Genomic DNA, 21,807 nt, shown 5'->3' on the forward strand with positions numbered 1-21,807 from the left:
AAAACCAGGAGCTGCAAAATGAACATGGAATTGGAGGCAAATGTTGTAAACACTGAAAAGTGATTTTTCTGAGGATACAGATGTATTTCCTGGTTCAGAAGAGTTTGCACTGCTACAGTAAGAAAAAAAAGGCATTGAAGTGTAAAAGAGCAAAACATTCTGTTGTTGCTGTCAAATGAAAGCAACACCTTCCAAAAAGGAAACATTTCAGGGTTTAGGAATTTTATTTTCCAGGAGTCCAGGACATATAGTACACCAGCTGGCAGATGCTTTCATCCAAAGTGCCTGGCTGTCTTGTTTGCATCAGCTTTTTCACTGGTAAAACTGAAAATATTCACTGAAAATAAAATACACTAGAATAAATGTTCCTTGTTTTCACACAACCATGAGTCTACAAAGCCAGGCTCCAGAAAGTCTCTTGGCGGCCTTACTTATCAGAGTCTCAGTTCTTGGTTTTCTGGGTTTGGGAGACAGATGTTCACTTGGACTAACATTGAATGAACCATCCAAGATGACAGGAATAGTACACCACAATTCAGCTCTAGGACGGCTTTTCCTTTTAAATCTTCCACTAAGACTGAGGGCTTCACCAGGTTTTCTTGCCCTTAACTCTTCTCTTGCACCCTGCATTTAAGGTTTTGCTGTTTTAAAACCGTTTTTAGGTTTGTAAATCCCCTTTTCCTGCACTTAAACATGCCTTACATGAACCAAACTAAGTCGATAATGACACTGACTCCCCCCTGTGGCTTGGGTTTGCCCCCATTTCAGTTGTATCTGGGTGTGGTGCTGGCAGCCGTGGTCATCGTCACTGGTTGTTTCTCCTACTTCCAAGAGGCCAAGAGCTCCCGAATCATGGACTCCTTCAAGAAAATGGTGCCACAGGTAAGTTGGTGTATTTGGTGTTTGGTGTAGTCTCAGAGCTTTCTGAATCAATAAGCTGTCCCTCAAGTAGGACTTACACACTCACTTGAGTGGAAACCTAATAAGCTTGCACAAAGGAAGAATAAATGTTTGAGCCAACTTTGGATTGTGAGTGTGTTTGCATAAAAACTCCCCCCGCATTATCCACCTCTAGCACTTCGATTGCCTAATTCTTTAATCTATTTAGGCTCTTTTCACTCTCTCCTTGTCGCCTTTTCCCCTACCTGTCTTTTTTCTCTCTTTTTGATTTTCCTCTCTCTATCTCTCCCTTTCACATACCTCTATACCCTCTGGCTCCACTTTTTTTTTTTTTTTTAAATCTCTCTTCTCTGTCTTCCTCTGACTGAATCCTCTCTCTGTTCCCAAACTCTCTCTCTCTTCCTCACACTCCCTCTCCCTTCTCGTCTCTCTCTTTTTTCTCCATGCCAGCAAGCGCTGGTGATCCGGGAGGGGGAGAAAATGCAGATCAATGCTGAGCTTGTGGTGCAGGGAGATGTGGTGGAGATCAAAGGGGGAGACCGCATCCCAGCTGACCTTCGAGTGATCTCCTCCAGCGGATGCAAGGTAGGGGTGCTGGGCTCAGCCCTAGGGAGCCTGGAGGTCTCAGTGGCATTACAGTAGCACACCTGGCTATTTACTTTTTATTATCCACTTCCTTTGTTTGTTTGTTGCTTTTTTCTTTCGCTACTATTTTTTATCAATTATTGTTTATCATGTTCACCATCTTAAGTTAGTGTGTTAGCATGCTAACATTTGCTGACATAGCATGCTAACTAAAACAAAGTACAGCAGAGCCTGATGGGAATATCATTAGTTTTGCAGGTATTTGGTCATAAACCAAAGTATTGGTTGAAACTTTGGCATGATGAAAAGCCAAAGTTATTATAATTCATCCTGACATCACATGATAGCAAATTCCCTGGCAACCAAAGTCATTAGAAAATACATCCTCTGGGAACCATACATGGCTGTACAAAATGATTCATTAGATCAGTTAAAGTTTTGAACTACTGGTTGTGCTTGATTTCATGGTAGTCCACCCAACAGTTGTTAATATATTTCACCCCAAATCCACAACCTCAAGGTGGTGCTAGAGGAAATGTCAGGGGATCACCAAACTCAGTAGGCTTCATCCTCTGGGGAACATGAATGTCTGCACAAAATTTCATGGCAATCCATCCAATAGTTGCTGAGATAATTCATTCTGGACCAAAGTGGTGCAATAACAGACAGCCATGCTGCCACATTTCATAGAACAAATTGTTATCAAAAGGTAATCAGACCTGTATCTACATTCTCAGTTCAGGTTATTCCAAATTTAAATAATCAGAATCTCGATTCATGTAAAGGGTCCATATTTCCCAGTTTCTGTCAGAAAAAATTTCGTTGACTTTCAAAAGGTAGGTCAGAGTTTCCATTGAGTAAATTTCCCGAATGTATCAAGCCATTGCTCTTTCTTTGAAGGATCAAGGTTATACCAAGCTCTTGGTGTATATTTTGGTCAGATATACACACATTACAAACATTGCAGAGCTGTTGTTTGGGTAGCATATCCCATAATGTCTTGTAACTGTGTTTACATCACCCCGAAAACACTTTAATTTTGTGCAACATGAGTGTGGTTTGCCTTTAGGTCACCATTTATTCACCCAACATGATTTTTGAGTGGCTCGTTGTCTGCTTTTGATTTTGGGTTTAATGAAAAACTGAGTTAGATTGTTCAAACACAGTTCCCTTCATACTCATGAGTTAGTGACAGGACAATTTGCTACACATATCTTTACCAGTCTTCCTCTGAGATTTCAATATTTAGCTCTGATTTCAATATTTGTTCTTTCTTTCTGTATACTTACTGTTGGTGTAGGGTGAAAATCTCTCCAAATGTTTCAGCATTCATTTTTGAATTGATCCTTCTGGATTTTGAAGCAGTGTAAGACTGTGGTGATCAGTGACATACATTTCTTCACCTACATGGGAAAAATCATCAACACCAGAAGACGGTTTTGACATGACTAGAGTGTTACATCACTGCACTTGTTGCTGACAAGTGCTGCTTCTTTCATTTCCACCCTGTCGGTCTCACCTCCTCACTCTCTCCTGTGTCTGTCCCTTTGTCTCACTGGGCAACACTGTTCTCTCTTCCTTTCTCCCGATCCCTGTGAAGGTGGACAACTCCTCTCTGACGGGAGAATCCGAGCCTCAGACTCGCTCCCCAGAGTTCACACACGACAATCCTCTGGAGACCCGCAACATCTGTTTCTATTCCACCAACTGTGCTGAGGGTCAGTAGGCCACATCTGGCCAAGATTGTCTCTTATCGCCTCTAAATGTCTTTTTTTTTAAAGCCATCTGGAGATCAACATAGTTTTGCTGCCCAACCATGAGTGTGTTTCAGTGCATGATTCATCAGAACAGCCATCCCTCCATCCTACGGTACAGTATGTTATTGAATTTTGAATGCATAAAGATTTGCAATGAGTGTTTCCATTTGAGATTCAACCGTATGGGATTTCAGTTGGTATTTCAGTTGCTATCAATCATCAAACATGCAGTAAGCATTTCAATGGGATATTAGAATCTGCCACTTCATCAATATCTACATCTAAATTCTAATGTAGGTTCTATATAAAGTGAACAGCTTGTCTCCAAAGTACAATACATTCAGTTTGGAAAAAAGATATTAGTTTTAAGTCTAATAATACTTATAATATATGGAGGATCCAGTCTGTAAATGCCATCATTTATCAACCAATAAAAGCTGAGATTCAAGATTTAATTGCATCCTATCTATATCACCAGCTTTGTGCCAGCCTAATACAATGGAGGTAAATGAACTGTTGTTTGTGGTGCTCACAGCATTAGAAATAACATTTACCTTTAACACCTTTTCATTCCAGAAACAATGTCCCGGATACTCTGGATAATCCACAGATCTCACTTTGAACAGTTTCCATTGGAACTACTTTCTACTGATTGTTTCTGTAAAAGTGAGGTCTGTGGATTACATTATTTGTATTTTACGTGATTCAGATTCTTTCCTCACTCACTCAGTCCGGCATCTGCTCAGTCCACCGAACCATCAATCACAGGCCAACACCTGTAATTCACCTCCATCCATCACTACTCCTCATCCAGCCATCACCTCCCTATCAACCCTCCTTCTTGTTTACAAAATACAGTCCTCAACTCCTACAATGTCTTACACACTGTTAACAGTCATTTGTCTTTTTTACATATTGCTCTGAGAAACGCATACACATTTTATTAAAGCAGTAAGAGCATTTTGTCACCCAGCTGAGACCCGTACTTTACACCTTATGATCTTTAATCTCATGATAACACGTTTAAAGAGCTCTCAAAAAGAAAATAAACACCATTTGAAAAAAACTGACATCTACTACCTACTGTGACAAACTGATGGTTGGTAAAAAGTAAAAATGCATGGGGTAACTATTTAACTGATGCTTTTGTCCAGAGAGACTAACAGTGACTCACCACTCTCTCTCAGGTATGGCCCAGGGCATCGTGATAGCCACTGGTGACAGAACAGTGATGGGTCGCATCGCCACGCTTGCGTCAGAGCTTGAAGTCCGCCGTACGCCGATCAACATAGAGATCGAACATTTCATCCACATCATCACGGGCGTGGCTGTCTTCCTGGGCATGAGCTTCTTCATCCTGTCACTCGCCTTGGGCTACAGCTGGCTGGAGGCCGTCATCTTCCTCATTGGCATCATCGTGGCGAATGTTCCTGAAGGACTGCTGGCTACTGTCACTGTGAGTAGTGGCGTGAGTCTGATTTTCACCCAAAAAGATTTTTCATTTAAAAAAAAAAGAGCAGATCAGTTTAAACAGTTTTTAATGGGATTTAATGTCTCAGCACACCCTCATCTTGTTCCTTTTGCAAGAAGACAATGTGCACTTCAGTTTGCAATAAACAAGGTCCCCTTGTAGCAAGGACAGGTCATAATATGCTTCTGAGAATAGAAGGTGAGCAGTACTATAGGTAAAAGTTATAAATTGCTGCTCTACACAAACAAGGTTAAAGAGTGTTTGTGTCGCAAATGGTAATTTTAATTCTTTTTTGTTTTCATTATTTGTTTTTTTTAATTAGATTTTTACTTTGAGGGGGAAATTTTTCAAAATAAACCAAACCAAACCATAGTAATGAGTTGTGTGAAGATGGAGATGATTGATGGGTGGAGTGTAGTATGTGGGTGTGGCTTGATTTGTTTTTATGTAAATTTTGTATCTGTGTAGGTTTTGGTTTTATTTATACATTATGATTAGCATGTGCATAGAGTATATATCTTTCTGACAGTGATAGTAATAATAACATTATTAATGGTTGTACTCCATTTAAAGCTGAGTTAATTGACTTTTTGGCCGTTTGGGGGCACAGTAAGAAGCAGAAAATACAACATCTGCCATATTATTGTTATTATAATTTTCCCCTTGTTAAGTTATGGCAAACATGTTGGCAAACAATTGCCTATTTACACTTCCAGCAGGCACGGAAAAAATTAGCATTCATTTGGAGTGCCTTTTCTGGCCACCCAACAAATATATGTCTAATATTCACTCTCCTTTTAGTTTTGTTTTGGTCTTCACCAACTCTTGAGAAAAGATATCTGGCTCTTTGGCTGCTAGATGTATGACTTTCTTCACCAGCTTGTCTCTCACTTTGTCTGTCTGCTGTTTGTTGCTGGGCAGGTAGCTTACGGTGGGTTAATGAGCTTGTTTGCCTACCTAAGGCAGCTGGAAATGGGGTTGATGAGACTGATGTTTGTGGGCTTGAAAACCAAAATAATGAACTAAAAGAGGAATAAAAGCTCTGTAGAACTAATGGGGAAACGCAGAGTTGGGTGTTAATTCTCCATGGGTTTGTTGTCATGAGCAGCTGTTTCCTCATTACATGCAGTAATTTGATCCATTGTTAACATAAAAAAAATTGATTAGTGCAGCTTTATGCCAGCTCTAGAGCCCTAATATTGTGCCTGCTGGCTCACTGTCATGGCTTACTGGCACACCTAAATGGAATGGAGCCATCATCAATGTTATTAGTTACACCTGTGCTTTTCCTAACTCTAATTTACCCTCAGTGAATGTTAGCTGTAACTCTAATGATACTAAAGAACACAGCAAAGCAGGTGATTTATTACTCACTGTGTAAGTTGCTCAAATGTTGGAGTGCATCTAACTTTTTCTGCAACAATAAACAAAGTGTGAGCTGATGTGGATGCCAGCTGGCATTTGAAATGCCATCAGTCGACATTTCACTGGTCCCAGAAAATAAATTAACTTCCAGTGACTGGTTTCTTTAGTTGCTTTTGCTTTACACCACGAGTTGTGTGTGGAAATGTTTGTGTGTGTTTGTGCTGCATTTGTTGCTATGCGAGTAATTTGGTCAGCTTGAATTAATGCGTGTTGATGTGCCTCTTACAACATATGGAATGTGTCTATTCATCGGATTTTTATGTTCCTGTGCACCTGCTGTTAACCAGCCAAACAAATACACGCATACACACACATGCACACACACCAACACACTCATATGCTGAAAGGCACCTGGACCACGCATGGTTTCACATGCACAAACACTTGAACGCACCGGTGCATACACATGCTCTCTTCCCTCCTCGACTAACAATCATCCATCCTTGCCTCTCCTCCCTCCTCCTCCTCCCCACCCCAACCCTCCCCTCCCCTCCCCCCACCCCCACTCTTTCTCCCCCCTCACCTCCCGCCGTCCTCCCAGGTGTGTCTGACTCTCACTGCCAAGCGAATGGCCAAGAAGAACTGTCTGGTGAAGAACCTGGAGGCCGTAGAGACTCTCGGCTCCACCTCCACCATCTGCTCCGACAAGACGGGCACGCTGACCCAGAACCGCATGACCGTGGCCCACATGTGGTTCGACAACCAGATCCATGAGGTTGACACCACCGAGGACCAGACTGGTAAGACAGAGAGAGAGGGAGAAAAGAAAGGGAGGAGTAGGGAAAGAGAAGAGTGGATGGAGAAAGCTTGGAGGAAAGATAGAGAGACTGAGAGATAAGGGGAAATGGAGAGTGTGTGGGAATGCAGAGTGACCACCTGCTGAAATTCATCTGTCCAATGTTCACTCCGCCAACTGACATTGCTGTTCGCACTACCGCTTGGATTAATTGAACAGCGGTATGCAGTGGGCGGCACAACCCTCAGCTACAAACATGTATTTTCCCAGAGTTCCTCGGCAAGGCTGCGGAACTAATCGTATTCCTGTCTCCTACCAAACAGCGACAAATCGAGCCAAATTTCAAAGAAGCTTTTAGCAATAACCAAAAGATTTGGAAGAAAAAAAAACAGGTGTTCTATGCATACCAATGAGTATTAAGTCAGACGATTGTGCAGTCATACAATGAATAGCCAGCAGTGCTGACAAAGGCTGTACAGCCGAAACAGTGCAAATGCTGAAGAAAAACACAGCGTATTCATTTTTGAGGAGAACAGACTATTTTTGCATCTGTTGCAGGTTTTTGAGCCTTTTGCACCTCGCTTTGTCAAGTTCAACAACCTCAACCCCAGTTTGCCACTGTGTACTGTATGTTGCATGATGCTATCATATTCTGTTTTCACAATAACAGTGACAATGACTACTCTAGAGAGTCTAGGCTCAAATGAAAAATGAATGCAGGCGCCGGCAGCAGAGTGAAGGTCACTGTCAGTTCGATTGGGTGGGAGGGATGAAATTTTGATACGAGAAATTTTCGAACAGCTTTTATTTTTTTTCGAGACATTTGCCTTAAAAATGAATACCATTTTTTCAGACTGTGGAATTGAAATAACTATTGTCAAGGAAAAAAATGATTGCTCAATTTAACTGACCTCTGTTTAGCTACAATATCCAGGGCTACTCTGCAAACCGAGAGTTAAGTCAGTAGCATAAATACTGCATGAGTCCTACTTAAAAAAAACCTACAGCTCTAACACAGCTCCCTCTGTTATTCTCTCAGGTTCGGGTTTTGACAAGAGCTCTGCTACTTGGACTGCTCTGTCTCGTGTGGCCGGCCTGTGCAACAGAGCTGATTTCAAAGCTGGGCAGGAGAACTTTCCCATTGTGATGGTATAAACCTCCACCGCCACACACAGACACTTTCCAAACCTTTGCATTGATGCTTCAGTCTTATGAATTATCTCTACTCTCTAAAACAGTGGGGTACATCAGGTTTAGTTTAATCCAAGGATGTTATGAGCAGGCAGATTTGGATCAAATAATGCATGCAAATTATTCATAAGACATGATTTTGCATACATGGTGGGTGAAGTTAACATCAGGACAGTGTCAGGCGAGCTGTCACTCAAAAATAAGCAGTGGTGGAAGAAGTATTAAGTTCATTTACTTAAGTAAAGTAGCTTTAGTGCAATGTAAAAATAATCCATTATAATTAAAAGTTGGAACCAAAATTTTACTTAATTGTACTTAAAAAGGGGGGATCTTCAGTTCTAAATCTTGTCTATCCCATGACGGGACTGAAAACAACTATTAATAAGTATTGTCTTTGTGGCCACAGCCTGATATTGCTAATTTCTCCATGGCACAGAACTCCACTACTGTTCAAAACCAATTAAAAACACATAAAAGAGCCATATCTTTACACTTTGGTGACATAAAATAGCAAACTTATCAACAGACACAGACCAAAATGCCTCTGGACGCAATTGGTAAGACCTACAACCAATCAGAGCAACGAAACTTGCTGAGCGACACATGCAAGTTGGTTGCTTGGTCTGTTTTCAAGCAGGAAAAATGGCGGCCACAAACTTCCTCAAATTACAGCTAAACAGTTGACTAAAATGTGTTTCTGAAAACATTTGAGGCGGGAAATAAGCAATGCAGTAACAGAATCTTGATTCATATTTGATCAGCACTGCCTAGTTTGATAGTTGATCAATCAGAGCAGCGAAACGTGTGACATGTGACTTCAGATCTGGACCAGTAAGGGTACTCTATCAGTTATCGTATCAAACATGCCCCACATCAGATACACGGTTTGTGACTGGCCTGACTGAATCCAGGACAGGTGGAAATCTGTTTGAATGGGAGAGGGGCCAGATGTACCTGCCTGAGAAAAACAAACATGAGTTCGGAAGATTTGTCTGGTTCCTAGGCTAGGTTCTTAATGGAACCCTTAGTCTTACAAAAAACCCTTTCTTCAAAAGGGGGTTCATCAGAAGCTAATGGTTCTGGGTGTAACCTTAGCCCCTCAGGAAGAACCCTTTTGAAACCCTAATTTATTAGAGTGTACTTCACATACCGTTTGGCAGTTTAATCTATAACAAGGTATCATATTTTATAAACTGATGATATGGGTTGGTATTCAATCTGAAAAATAACTAGTAACTAGTACTTGTCATATAAATGTGGTGAGGTTAAAAGTCCAATTTTTTCCCTCTGAAATGTAGTGGAATATAGGCATAAAAAAATAAATTTTCTGAAAATACAGTACAGTACTTGAATAAAAGTATTTAGTTACATTCTACCACTGCTATTGGGTATATAACAATGAGTATATAAAACTGTTGGGTGTATAACAATGCATCATTTTTTAAAATTATTATATATATATTTTTTCTGTTAATCAAAGTAGCTAGCAACTATAGCTGTCGAATGAATGTAGCGGAGCAAAAAGTACAATATTTCCCTCTGAAATGTTGTGAAGTACTCAAATACTGAAGTACAGTACTTACAGTAGTAAGTACACAGTAAATATACTTTGTATCCTCCTCTGTGGCCAGCCGAGCCCCACCCACATGGCACCCACAGGGAAAAAAAACAACCCATAAAAATAATTTGTCAATACCACTTGACACAGGTGCACTACACACACTGGTTTACATGCTAAGCCTCTCTGTCACACATAAACACACACATAGAGGATAATCCAATGCACCCCTGGAAATAACCCTCCCACACTGACACACAAACACACTCACTGCTGGGTAGCTAAGTCAATAATATCCTAGTGTTCTACCAACCGCTATCCTCCAACCTGTGCTACATTGACCTGAAGAAATTCTCTATGTGGCTCTCAGCGACAGGGATTACAGCTTCTTGACTCTGGTGGGAGCAAACCCTGCCGCTGCAGCCTCTCTGCCCCTCGAGGTGCGCAGGCTTCCTCCCTGCATTAAGTAACAGCCATATCTCCTGACAGAACTCAAACACAGCACTCAAGGCCAAGGCTCCACTACCATTACAAGAACAAGTCCCCATCTGCACCCGGAAAAACAGAGAAATGGAATTTCCTTGGTCTATTTATTCATTCATGAAAAGGCACAAACAAGGACAAATCTTGCAGAGCGCGTGTCCTTGTTTTGCGGCTGTTCATGAATGAATAAACAGGAACAAAGAGAAATCTCTTGTATTGGTTGGGCACCCGTTTGTATATTAGGCGTCAGGTCAATCCGTTCAGCATGGATTTTAATAAATTGGTTCCAGGAGTGGGATGAATTGCAGTGATTATCACAGAATTTTTTATCATGGGGGATTTTACAGGTTATCAGAAGAGAATTTTCTCCCTAAATAATTCAACCACCACACAAGCAACTTTGTCACACAGGTTGAAGCAGATAAACCTGCAAAAACCACAAACACTAATATCGAGCAATGTGCATCCAAACAGGGATGATTCAATTCTGAGCCTTGCAAAATAGGCCTCTTCCATCCATCCATCTGTGTGTGTGTGTGTGTGTGTAATTTAATTGTGGATGTCTACATGTGCAAATAGTCTACACGCTCAAATTTCATGGACCTTTTCTGAATGTTAAAATGTATAAATGACATTCAAAACATAAATTGTAGGAATTTGCACAAAAATTTTTGCCCCTTCTCCCTGAAAAAGCACCCAGTGTCAGTAAAAGACTTCTGCACATCACTCTAAACAAAAATGGACCACACAAAACAAATTATGAAGCGTTAATACCTTCAAGCATTCATTTACACGTTAGCTTCAATCTCAGCAACCGCTTTGCTATTGATTATTGCCCATAGGCAAGTGGTCTAATGTGTTCCTGCAACAATATTTATTTCCAGACACCCTGGTAGCTCACCTGGTAGAGCGCGTACCATATATCAAGGCTGAGTCCTTACTGCAGCCCCCCTGCTTTCCCTATCTCTCTCCAGCTATCACTATCATAATAAAGCAGAATTTCAAAACAAAAATCTTTAAAAAAACAAACAAAAACAAAACAACAACAATATTTATTTCCAACATGATGTGAACTCTTCACATCCAAGGCCTTTTACATCCATTTCCTTAAAAAAGAAACCTTGCAAACAGCGTACATGGCTGACTTTTCAGCTATGTTTTTCCAGAGGAAAATGAGCTGTTTTAATCAAATTACTATTCATCCCCTAAACTGAAAAAGAAAACTAGGTTTTGCACTTTCATTACTTTTACATTAAATTGTTAAAAAAAAACTTTAAAAACAATGTTGTGACCAGCTCATAAGCGTTGGTGATGCAGATGATACTCAACTACCTGCATCATTAATGAGAACCATAATGGTAAAGAAAGTCATCTCAGGTACCACTTTAATCAGTTACAGCTCCCTTCCACCACAGTGTGACAAACACAGGCAGTGAGACAGACAACACTCATTTCTCAATATGCATATGTGAGTGTGCTCATGTGCTGGTGTGTGTGTTTCCCCAGAGGGAGACAGCGGGAGACGCATCAGAGTCAGCTCTGTTGAAATGCATCGAGCTGTGCTGTGGGCATGTTCGTGACATGAGAGCCAGAAACCCCAAAGTGGCAGAGATCCCCTTCAACTCCACCAACAAGTACCAGGTACTGCATGGGACTAATGTTGCGTCATGGCTTTGTGCTGGAAATGCTGCTGATGCAAGTCTACAATGAACTCCTAACACCAGTTTACAGACAGGGTTCGAAATAAGGGGATATTTCGAACCCTGTCTGTAAACGGGAGCTTGGCTCCCCTGAAAGAGACACAAGCTCCCCAGAAATCCTCAGTTGAGAAATTTAGGGGGAGCTCTAAAATATGCAAATTTTTGGTGCTACTGTTTTTTTTTCTGTATAAATGTATATCTTCCTGTATATTTATGTTCCTGGAAAAAATAATAGGCTAATAGTAAAGCACTTGTCAATGTGTGTATTTATTCGGCTTAACAATTTCTGATAATTTGTGTCTAATAAGCACAATGCTGTCTATTCCTGCTGTGGCCGTCCGTTCATAATTGTCACAGGATGCAGCCTAGGTCTGGTCTGTTTAACAAAGTAACGCAAACCATTGCCTGTCCACTGTGCACTGACATTATTATTGTTTCTCGGCGGAGAGAGATTAAAGAAAACATTGCAACAGTGACTAACATTTCTCTTTCTTTGTTGTCTTTGTTTGTTGTCTATTCTCTGTATGAACTGAAATGCTATGATAGTATATTTTTGCACGTAGGCGGGCACATTTATGTACGCACGTGCATGTGTAGGCTACAGTACCCTCCTACCCTCCACTCCTGAAAAAAAAGGGTTCCCCGAAAGCTACGGTGTAATTCGAACACTGTTTACCGACCATTTGTAACTTAATTCATGGTCACTGTATATGTTATACAATCTTTTACAATTACAAATACAATTTTTAAATTGTCTTAAGTACTTAAAGTATTTAAAGTATGTAGTTTTAAATGCCATATCTTTAAAACTTTTACATTTTAATTTTCATTTATTTGTAAATCAGTTTTCTAATTACTTATTTTTTTATCTTATTTTTCTTATTAAACTTAATTTTGTACTGAATGTATTTATTGTTTTCAGTTCTGTTAGTGCTCTTTAAACTGACAATATTATGATGTTTTAAAAGATGCACTTCCAAGACTTTTTTTTTTTTTACATGCTTTGAGCGAATCATGCATATTCATTTTTAACCTTTCCCATCCGAGGAAGGCAGCCTGAACATGCTCTTTTGCTCTTTTACAAAGACACCCTCCTTTACATTCATACTGTTGCACACATTTATACTTGGAAGCTGCCCAACAGGCCACAAACACAACACAACAACACTGAGTTTGCAACTGCAGTCTGCTACATTTCTGATGAATTAAACAATAAACAAGCATGTATAGCATAAGCAATAATAAACAACAAGAAAAATGCGTAATTTCCTGGGTGGTAGCCTACTACAATTTTGCGCTTTTTTAATGTTCACTATAGGTCACAACATTCCACTTCTGAAAGGTCTTAAGTTAAGCTGCATCCTTTTTTACATGCTGTAGGAGTCGACAACAACACTGGAAAAAATTAAAAGTTAATATTTAACTATGAACTATGAGTCATCACATAGAGCTTTAACACCTTGCTCAAGGGCACCGCAGCAATTAAGGCAGGGGGAATGTTTCTGCTTTCCACACCTAGTCTTTCCCATCCTGTCTGGAGATTTGAACCAGCATATGAATAACACAGCAGTGATGTTGAAGTAAACAAAGGACTTCCTGCATGTATTTTGTGCATCTGTTCCCTGACTTAAAATAGGAACATCTGTGTTGAGGGAAAAAAAAAAGCAATTTTGCTCTGGTTTTCTGAGATTAGATATGCTGTGTCTCAGATACAAATTACCTGGGGTAGTGTGTGTGTGTTTGTGTGTGTGTTTGTGTGTGTGTTTGTGTGGGGGAAGGTGTAATGCAAGGTGTAACACCACGGGGAATGCATGCGAGAGTGTGAATGAATGCTCCTTCAACCCAGGGAATACATGTGACTGCATTGTAAGTCACTCAGTAAAGTCAGCTTCAATAAGACTTTAATTTCAAACCACTTGGAAAAATATGACACCAAATTCCAAAAAACGATTGTTTGCATGACCGTGAAATTCATTGCTGAGTATTACTAAGGAACATGTCTTCTAAAACAGAAACATTTTAGACCAGCAAGAAACAACCAGCAATAAACAACATGTTGCATCTTGTTTCAAAATAAATCCTGTCATGTTATGTCCTCACCAGTCTTCCTATCCTCCTCCCCTTTCTTCAAGCTCTCTGTCCATGAAGTGGAGGACAATCCCGCTGGTCATATTCTGGTCATGAAGGGAGCGCCAGAGAGAATCTTGGACAGGTTGGTTAATCAATAATGGATCGATTATATGTCTCACAAGTAGAGTGGCACAAATGTACCTATTCTTTCTCTTGCAGTAGTGAAAAAAGACTACACTCTCCTTCTATATGTTAGTTTTTTTATTGTTAACAAATCCCATGAAAAATCAAAATCAAATTTGAATTGATCCCAGTAACAAGTATTAGTCTGTGTGTCCGAAACCCGATATACATGTCAACAGTCGATCCCACATACACTGTCCTGCTGCCATAATTACTCACTAGAACTAAAATGTGTATTAATCCTCTGGTGAAAATAGTCCCCAGTAATGCATGTCATTTTTGCTAAAAACTACAGTGCTCAGCAGTTTTGAAAAATTAATTACCCTTTAAAAAAAACAAACAATTAAACTACATATTTGTGACCTGTTTCAGTGGGAACTAATGGGCCTGGGGTTGAGAACCACAGGGTAGGGAAATCAGAAAGTGTTGGGAGATACACTTTGATGGTTTTGGTCCTTTCTGTGGATTTGTTGAAAATGAGAGAATAAGGAATAACACCAGTCTTATCCTTCTCTTATCTTTCTTATTGCATATTAATGGAATAGGGGTGGGATTGAGGTGCTGAAGTGCCCAATTTTTTAAAACCTTTTTTTTAACCAAGATATTTCTGTGCCCAAATGAGACATCATGCTTCATTTTGGCCACATTGTCACGCTTTGTTGGCCCAAGTGTGGCCCAGTTTCCTTTATGGTCAGCCCAAATACTCCTCTGCCAACTGAGTCCGAATGTCCTTTTGGTCAGCCCAAATGCCCACCAAGTGTGACCTTTGTGCAAAAATGAACCCTGCAGAGTATAACTTATTGTGTCATTAAAATTATGTTAGTTGTATTAACATTTTGTCTCATATCAAAAAACAAACAAACAATGCTTTTCTGGAAGCACAGACAATGTATTTTATTGAACTGGGAGTCATATTTTACCCACCTTGTGTTTTTACCTCATCAGCCATTATCACAGATTAATTTTTAGGTTTATTTTGCTCCTGTTGTTTTATAGCAGTTTGTTAACACAACTGCTATTCAGGTAAAAGTATTATTAATACATGTTTTACAGGTGCAGTACCATTATGATCCATGGCCAGGAGCATCCACTTGATGAAAACTCGATAGACGCTTTCCAGAATGCCTACATGGAGCTGGGAGGACTGGGAGAGAGAGTGCTTGGTATGTTTCGTGGCACCAGCCATTACCAGCCTGTTAGTTAATAGGTAGCAGGGGGAAGCAGTTGGACACAGCACTCACCTTTTAGAATCTTCTTGGTAAACAGGGTTGTTTAGCCACATGTCCCCATAAAAGTGTAGAATGCTTTTATTGCAACAGTGTATACAAAGAAGAAGGTTTAGGCACTGCAGTCTTAACCAGAATTGCAATAGACTGACATGGAATCAAAGCTGAAATTACCATTGTTACACAAAATGCTAGCGATATGGGTTTTTATGGTGTGAATGTAGTGTCTGGATTATGAGCTGGTAATGGACTGGTAATTCAATTCAGGTCAAACTCGGCACTAAACTCTAATATAATTTGTACATGAAATAACATGTTCACTTGTAAAATGCCATAGACACATTCTGGGTAAAAATCATTACCTGAAATTCAACTTTCAATATCTCTAGTGTTCAGCATCCAGACTCTGTAAATGTCATCATTTTGACAACCAAGGAAAAAAGTTACCTGGCATCTTTTAAAAAGTGCCATAGGTAATAATTATGTGCTATCATCATTTTGTTAGAGTAGGTGTCACTTTCACTTTCAAACAGTGAAATGTGGAATAGTGCCAATTTGGAGTGAAACTCCTGAAATCATGTAAATTATTAAACCTCAGTTATGCCTTGGGTGATGATGATGATGATGATGATGGGTTGGGTGTTTCATGACAAAGAAAGGTTTCTCCACTTTTAGACTGAGACAGTTTTTTCATCAGAAGCATTTTATTTTGCTTTGCTGTATAGGGATTCAAGAAATACATATTTTAAGGGCTGTGTGGATCATGAATTAATAAAAGTGGCTGATTCAATTTGTATTTCAGACCTGCAACCTCCAAATCTAAAATTAAAAATGATTTGTATGCATACTGTAAGGTAAAGGAGCATTGTAGCCAGGGACAGTGTATTTTCTGTCTTTGAGAGCCTTCAGACCTGTTTCATATTTACATTTAACTACTATATGCTTAGTGTTTAACTGTAAATAGCAACAGCAAAATACACTAGAGCATCCTTATTGTTTATTGGATGTTTTGGACTTAAAACATGGTTATGGTTATTTGTCTACTTGTTAAAGTGCCAGATAAATTTGTCAGTTGATGCCAAAGCAACACAACAACAAGGTTTTCTTTCTCAGTAGCTGCAGTATACTTTGAGATGTAATTTCAGTCAGTTATGAATGATCACCTCACTGATCCCTCTTCTCTTGCAGGCTTCTGCCACTTGAATCTGTCTTCATCCCAGTTCCCTCGAGGATTCACCTTCGACTGCGACGACATGAACTTCCCCACCGAGCAGCTCTGCTTCCTGGGTCTCATCTCCATGATTGATCCGCCGCGTGCCGCTGTGCCCGACGCAGTGGGTAAATGCCGCTCTGCTGGTATTAAGGTAATTGGTTCCACAGATTCACCCTTCATTGTAGTTCCTGAAAAGCCTTTCCCAGGAGCTTCATTTATCAAGCTTTTTAGAGAAAGGATTTGCATATCAAATGTCTTTTCAAATCACAAAATGGAGTCCAAATGACAACCAATCACTACAAGGGGCCCTGATAGGTGATAATTGATGGATAAATGAAGTTCTATTGCTTAGAGGAAGCTGCTGATAACATATTCAGTGTAAACACTCTGAAAAGAAGGCCAGCCAAAGTAACAGAAGCATGGTTAATTGTTTTAATGTTTGTTCAGAGGTTGTATACTCACCTCTCCCAGGTGTAACTGTTTTTGTGGAAGAAATGAGTGACAACATTACATTAAATGTAATTCTCAGACGGGAAGATGATTATGGGATCAGAAATAACAAAATCTTAACAACAGCAAAAATCGAATTTTTGATGTGAAAACAAAAAGCAACGATAAAGGATGGACTCAATATATTCCAATGTCAATTTTAGTTTTTTGTGAAATGCAGATTCAGTACATTTATTACATTTTGTAGTTATACGTTAATAAACTGCAAATACACAAAGAGCAGATGTTTTGTCACAAGTTGTTTAACCTTCAACAAACTAGAGGCAGAAGTGAGTGAAGATGTTACTATTGCTTATGCTAAATAAAAACCTACAAAACTGATGACATGTCTGATAAAATGTTAAAATCATAAAGTTTCCTGAGAGTGCGTTTTAGTTGCATTATATCAGCTTTGTTTTGACTGAGGCATTATGCTATTAACTCTAAATGATGCCTTTCTTTCTTGACCTGACAAAGATCTGACTGGGATCGAAACATTGTGTGATTAAATACATTTGTTGTTAGGAATGTGGACGTTACTCTTTTCATCAGTAGCTTTGCACCTACATGTTTGTATTCCTTGTGGCTGATCCCAAGAGGAAACTAGAGCACACAGCTCTGTTGCTTTAATTACTTTTTAATGGATGTAGTACTAATGTTTCAGAGCAATGTGCATCCTCAGTCCACAGCATCAGTCCAAAGGCTTTAGTGCAATGTATAGTGCTTTATCTTGCACCTTAATTCATGTCCTGCTGTAGATGTGTATGTATGCTGGTGTTGGGGATTTCAAGAATGTACTCCATATGACTCATTATTACTTAACTTTTCATTCAAGGTTCAGATGCAATAGAGCAGGTATTCAAAATAAGTTATTCCTTGCAGTTTATATGGATGCAGTTATGGTGTAAACCCAAACTATAGGCAAGTTGTCCTCATATGACTGTCTATATTTCAGAATCATGTACATGTTTCACAAATCCTACTTTCACTTTTAGTTAAGGTTCATTACTTTACCTTTGGCCACTGGAATAAAAAACGTTATATTCATAAGTAACCCAGACATGGACAGATTTTGTCTGATGTGAGATTTTGGAGAAACTGAGAATAAAACCCATTATACAATTTGTCCTTTTGTCACTTATGTGATAGAATGAGAAGAGAGTTGTTTTAGTCAAGTCTGCTTCTGTCTGTTTCTTCTATTTGGATGTTTAAAAAAAACTGGACGAAATATGTTAAAAAAGTTCCTTCAGGACAAGCAGCAGCTTGCAAGTCACACTAAAAATAAGCACTAAACACTGAAACTAGTATAACTGTGGAAGGGAAATGAAAATGTGCTGCCTGAAACCAGTCTTATGACATTGTTAACCTGTTGCAGGTGTACTAAGGGTTGATGAATGAGGATGAGCTAGTATTTAGGGAAGTTCTACTAGCCAGCCTGTGCAGAGTACGGTAAACATAGACATATGCTGCTCTTGTTTTTGGTCACAAGCCCTGATTTTGATGTGTTTTGTCACAATCCCACTATTTTGCCTATGGGAACACACCAAACAAGATTTTTGTTGGAGCATACTGCCAGATTTGAACCCTTAATAGTGCCATTCTTTTCTGGTGTAACTACACAACACATTTGGATGACTTATAGACCCTAAAGGCTCATACTGCACTGTAACTCAAGCGTGCTTTGACACATGACATACAGATGAGATACAGTGGGGTTTAATGTGATAATGCTCTGTCATTTATGGGACCTTCTGTCTGCGGTCAGGTGATCATGGTAACGGGGGACCACCCAATCACAGCCAAGGCCATCGCTAAAGGTGTGGGCATCATCTCCGAGGGCAACGAGACGGTTGAGGACATCGCTGAGAGACTAAACATCCCTCCGAGCCAAGTTAACCCCAGGTGTGTGAATGTGTCAGAGGAGGTTCAGGCTGTGTGCTCAAGCGTCTAAGAGTAACTTTTTGTGTGACTGTGTCTGTGTTTGAGTATGAGGGCAGTGATGTGTCTACAGTATGTATGTGCATGCCTGGTTGTGAGAAATAGATGTAATATATTTATTCGAGAGTTAGATGAGAAGATCAATACCATTCTTATATCTGCCCATTGAATATGAAGCTGAAGCCAGTAGCCAATTAGCTTAGTTTAGTATGAAGACTGGAAACAGGGGGAAAAAGCTGGCCTGGCTCTGTCAGAAGGTAACAAAACCCACCTACCAGCACCTCTAAACCTAAACAATTAACACATTATATCTCATTTGTTTAATTAAAAACTCCTTTAACAGGGAAAAAGTGAAGAAACCACAGGAAGAACAACAGAGGTGGGATCCCTTTTCCAGGAAGAACAGACATGCAATGGATGCCATGTGCACAGAGTATAGAAATAACAATACAATATCAGAGGCTCTGCCAAGAAATAGTCTGGCACATAACACCCCGTAAAACCACAAATTATTGTTTTTTTAATTATTATTGTTTCTAGTTTTATTTTTAACAGACAAACATGAGAGTGATATCGATCTTCTCATCTAACTCTGCAAAAAAGTGAATAGGCGTATTTCCCAAAATGTCAAACTGTTCCTTTAAGACAGAAAGCATGAAAAAGTGTATATTTCCTGCCAGTGGAGTGTGTGTGCTTGTTTGTGTGTGAGAAAGAAACAGAAAGACAAACTTGAGGAGAAAGCAAGAAAATGTCAATGCTTCCCTCTGCATAATTGCCCCCGGTATCACTGACTCCTTACTGTGTTTGTGTGTATATGTGTGTGTGTGTGTGTGTGTGTGTGTGTGTGTTTATGCGTGTGTTTCCCAGGGATGCCAAGGCTTGTGTGGTGCATGGCTCAGACCTAAAGGACATGAGCACCGAGTACCTGGACGACCTGCTGAGGAACCACACTGAGATAGTGTTCGCTCGCACCTCTCCTCAGCAGAAGCTCATCATAGTGGAGGGCTGCCAGAGACAGGTCAATGGACAGGAGTGTGTGTGTGTGTGTTTGGGCCTTTTTTAGTGCATACAGCTGAATAGCGATGTGTGTGTTTATAAGGTTGAATGTAAGCATGTGTGTGTTTGTGATAAAGTCTGGATGAATGCTTGAAAATGTCTGTTTATGTCTAAGTGTTGAGGTATGGTTGAATACAGGTGTGTGTACATGAGAGCATGTGTGTGTGTCCCTGCCATTTAAGGCTGAATACAATTTGCTGTGTTTGTAACTCTTTGTGTGTGTGTGTGAATATGTTTGAGGCATTTGTAAGTGCAGGGTGCTTGAATGGATGAATACAGCGTTTTGTGCATGTGTGAGTGTGTATGTGTGCAATGCTATAGAGGCCTATTTGTGAGTATATGGTTGAATACAAGTGTGTCTCTGTAAAGTTTATGATTAACTATATGTTAAACTCATATATTAAACCCTATATATATGCCTTAATGTATGTGCTCAGCTTTTGTGTGTGTAGAAGTGTGTATTCACTTGCACACATCCCCATATATTGAGGTCATGCAACAATTCACCCTGACTCACTCACTCCGTGTGACTGAATGATTGCAGCTCAATTCCATTTTTCATTTAATCTCCCCAGAGCTGCTTTGAAAAGACATTATTAAGACAGAAGGGGAGGGGGAAAGAAGGGGAAGTGGAGAGAGAAAAGCTTAAATCATGGTACTTATCTTTTTCTTCTTGACACTTTTTGTTCGCTGGTCCTTGTGGGTGCAGGGGGCGATCGTGGCTGTGACGGGCGACGGCGTGAACGACTCTCCAGCCCTGAAGAAAGCCGACATCGGCGTTGCCATGGGGATTGCTGGCTCTGATGTGTCCAAGCAGGCGGCTGACATGATCCTGCTGGACGACAACTTCGCCTCCATCGTCACCGGAGTAGAGGAGGGTGAGCGTGGGGAAATGACAGAGAGAGAGAAAGAGAGACAGGGTGACAGAATGGAAGAATAAAAAAAGTAAATGACAGGAAGAGAGGAAGCAAAGACAGAAACAAAAAGGGGGAAAAAGGGAGTCAGAGAAACAAAGGGACAGGAGATTAGATTTAGAAAATTCTGCCATTAAAATCTCAAGTTTTGAACTGGTAATATCTGGGACAATAACAAAGAAATAAGACACCAGGCAGGGCTTACATATGAATTTTTTATGCCTATGTAATGAAAGGACTTGGTCTGAGCTATGTAAAAAACACTATTAACATCTTTGAAAGGAAAACGTATTACTTTAACGGTCAGCATTCAGAGACCTGGTAGACTTGAATCTTGACCTGCAATTTGCTTATTTAGACTTGTGAATTGACTTGTGGCTTGCCACAAGAGACTGGTATTTAATCTAAATTAGGAGTTGCAAATATGGTCTTAGACCATTAGTAATGTGGATATGCTGACAAAGCAGTCAGAGCCAATCATTTTTTGTTTAAGTAAGTCTGGAAAATTCACTTGAACACAATGAAGCCTATAACATTAGAAAAAGACAATATTCATACTATACCATGGTAGTATCTAGCCAATATCCCATCCAAAATCTACTCACATATCCCGTTATTAATAATATATCTATATACATGTATTTTGCATCTCTACAAAGAACCATTTTTCTTTCTTGTGTTTCTGATCGCTGCAGGTCGTCTCATCTTTGACAACTTAAAGAAGTCTATTGCATACACACTGACCAGTAACATCCCAGAGATCTCGCCCTTCCTTCTCTTCATCATTGCTAGTGTTCCTCTTCCGCTGGGAACTGTCACCATCCTCTGCATCGACCTGGGCACTGACATGGTGAGCAGTGGGGAAAACTAATGCTTAACTCCCTTTATTCAGTCTGTCAATCCCTTTGTAGA

The 21,807-nt window shown here is 39.9% G+C and overlaps 1 protein-coding gene across 1 annotated transcript in view; it reads left to right on the top strand.

Moving 5' to 3' along the window:
* The window catches only part of atp1a2a (ATPase Na+/K+ transporting subunit alpha 2a), a 34,678-nt gene that overhangs the window by 5,472 nt on the left and 7,399 nt on the right, over nt 1–21,807 (top strand). The window contains exons 5-18 of the mRNA XM_044220723.1: nt 769–882; nt 1,351–1,485; nt 3,086–3,203; nt 4,430–4,698; nt 6,680–6,878; nt 7,914–8,023; nt 11,613–11,747; nt 13,939–14,018; nt 15,113–15,222; nt 16,474–16,649; nt 18,753–18,889; nt 19,793–19,943; nt 20,691–20,859; nt 21,591–21,745. Of these exons, the coding sequence (XP_044076658.1) occupies nt 769–882; nt 1,351–1,485; nt 3,086–3,203; nt 4,430–4,698; nt 6,680–6,878; nt 7,914–8,023; nt 11,613–11,747; nt 13,939–14,018; nt 15,113–15,222; nt 16,474–16,649; nt 18,753–18,889; nt 19,793–19,943; nt 20,691–20,859; nt 21,591–21,745 (2,058 nt within the window). The remainder of the gene's footprint in view (nt 1–768; nt 883–1,350; nt 1,486–3,085; nt 3,204–4,429; nt 4,699–6,679; nt 6,879–7,913; nt 8,024–11,612; nt 11,748–13,938; nt 14,019–15,112; nt 15,223–16,473; nt 16,650–18,752; nt 18,890–19,792; nt 19,944–20,690; nt 20,860–21,590; nt 21,746–21,807) is intronic.

This window comes from Siniperca chuatsi, linkage group LG13, assembly GCF_020085105.1.
Source record: "Siniperca chuatsi isolate FFG_IHB_CAS linkage group LG13, ASM2008510v1, whole genome shotgun sequence".
NCBI lineage: Eukaryota > Metazoa > Chordata > Actinopteri > Centrarchiformes > Sinipercidae > Siniperca > Siniperca chuatsi.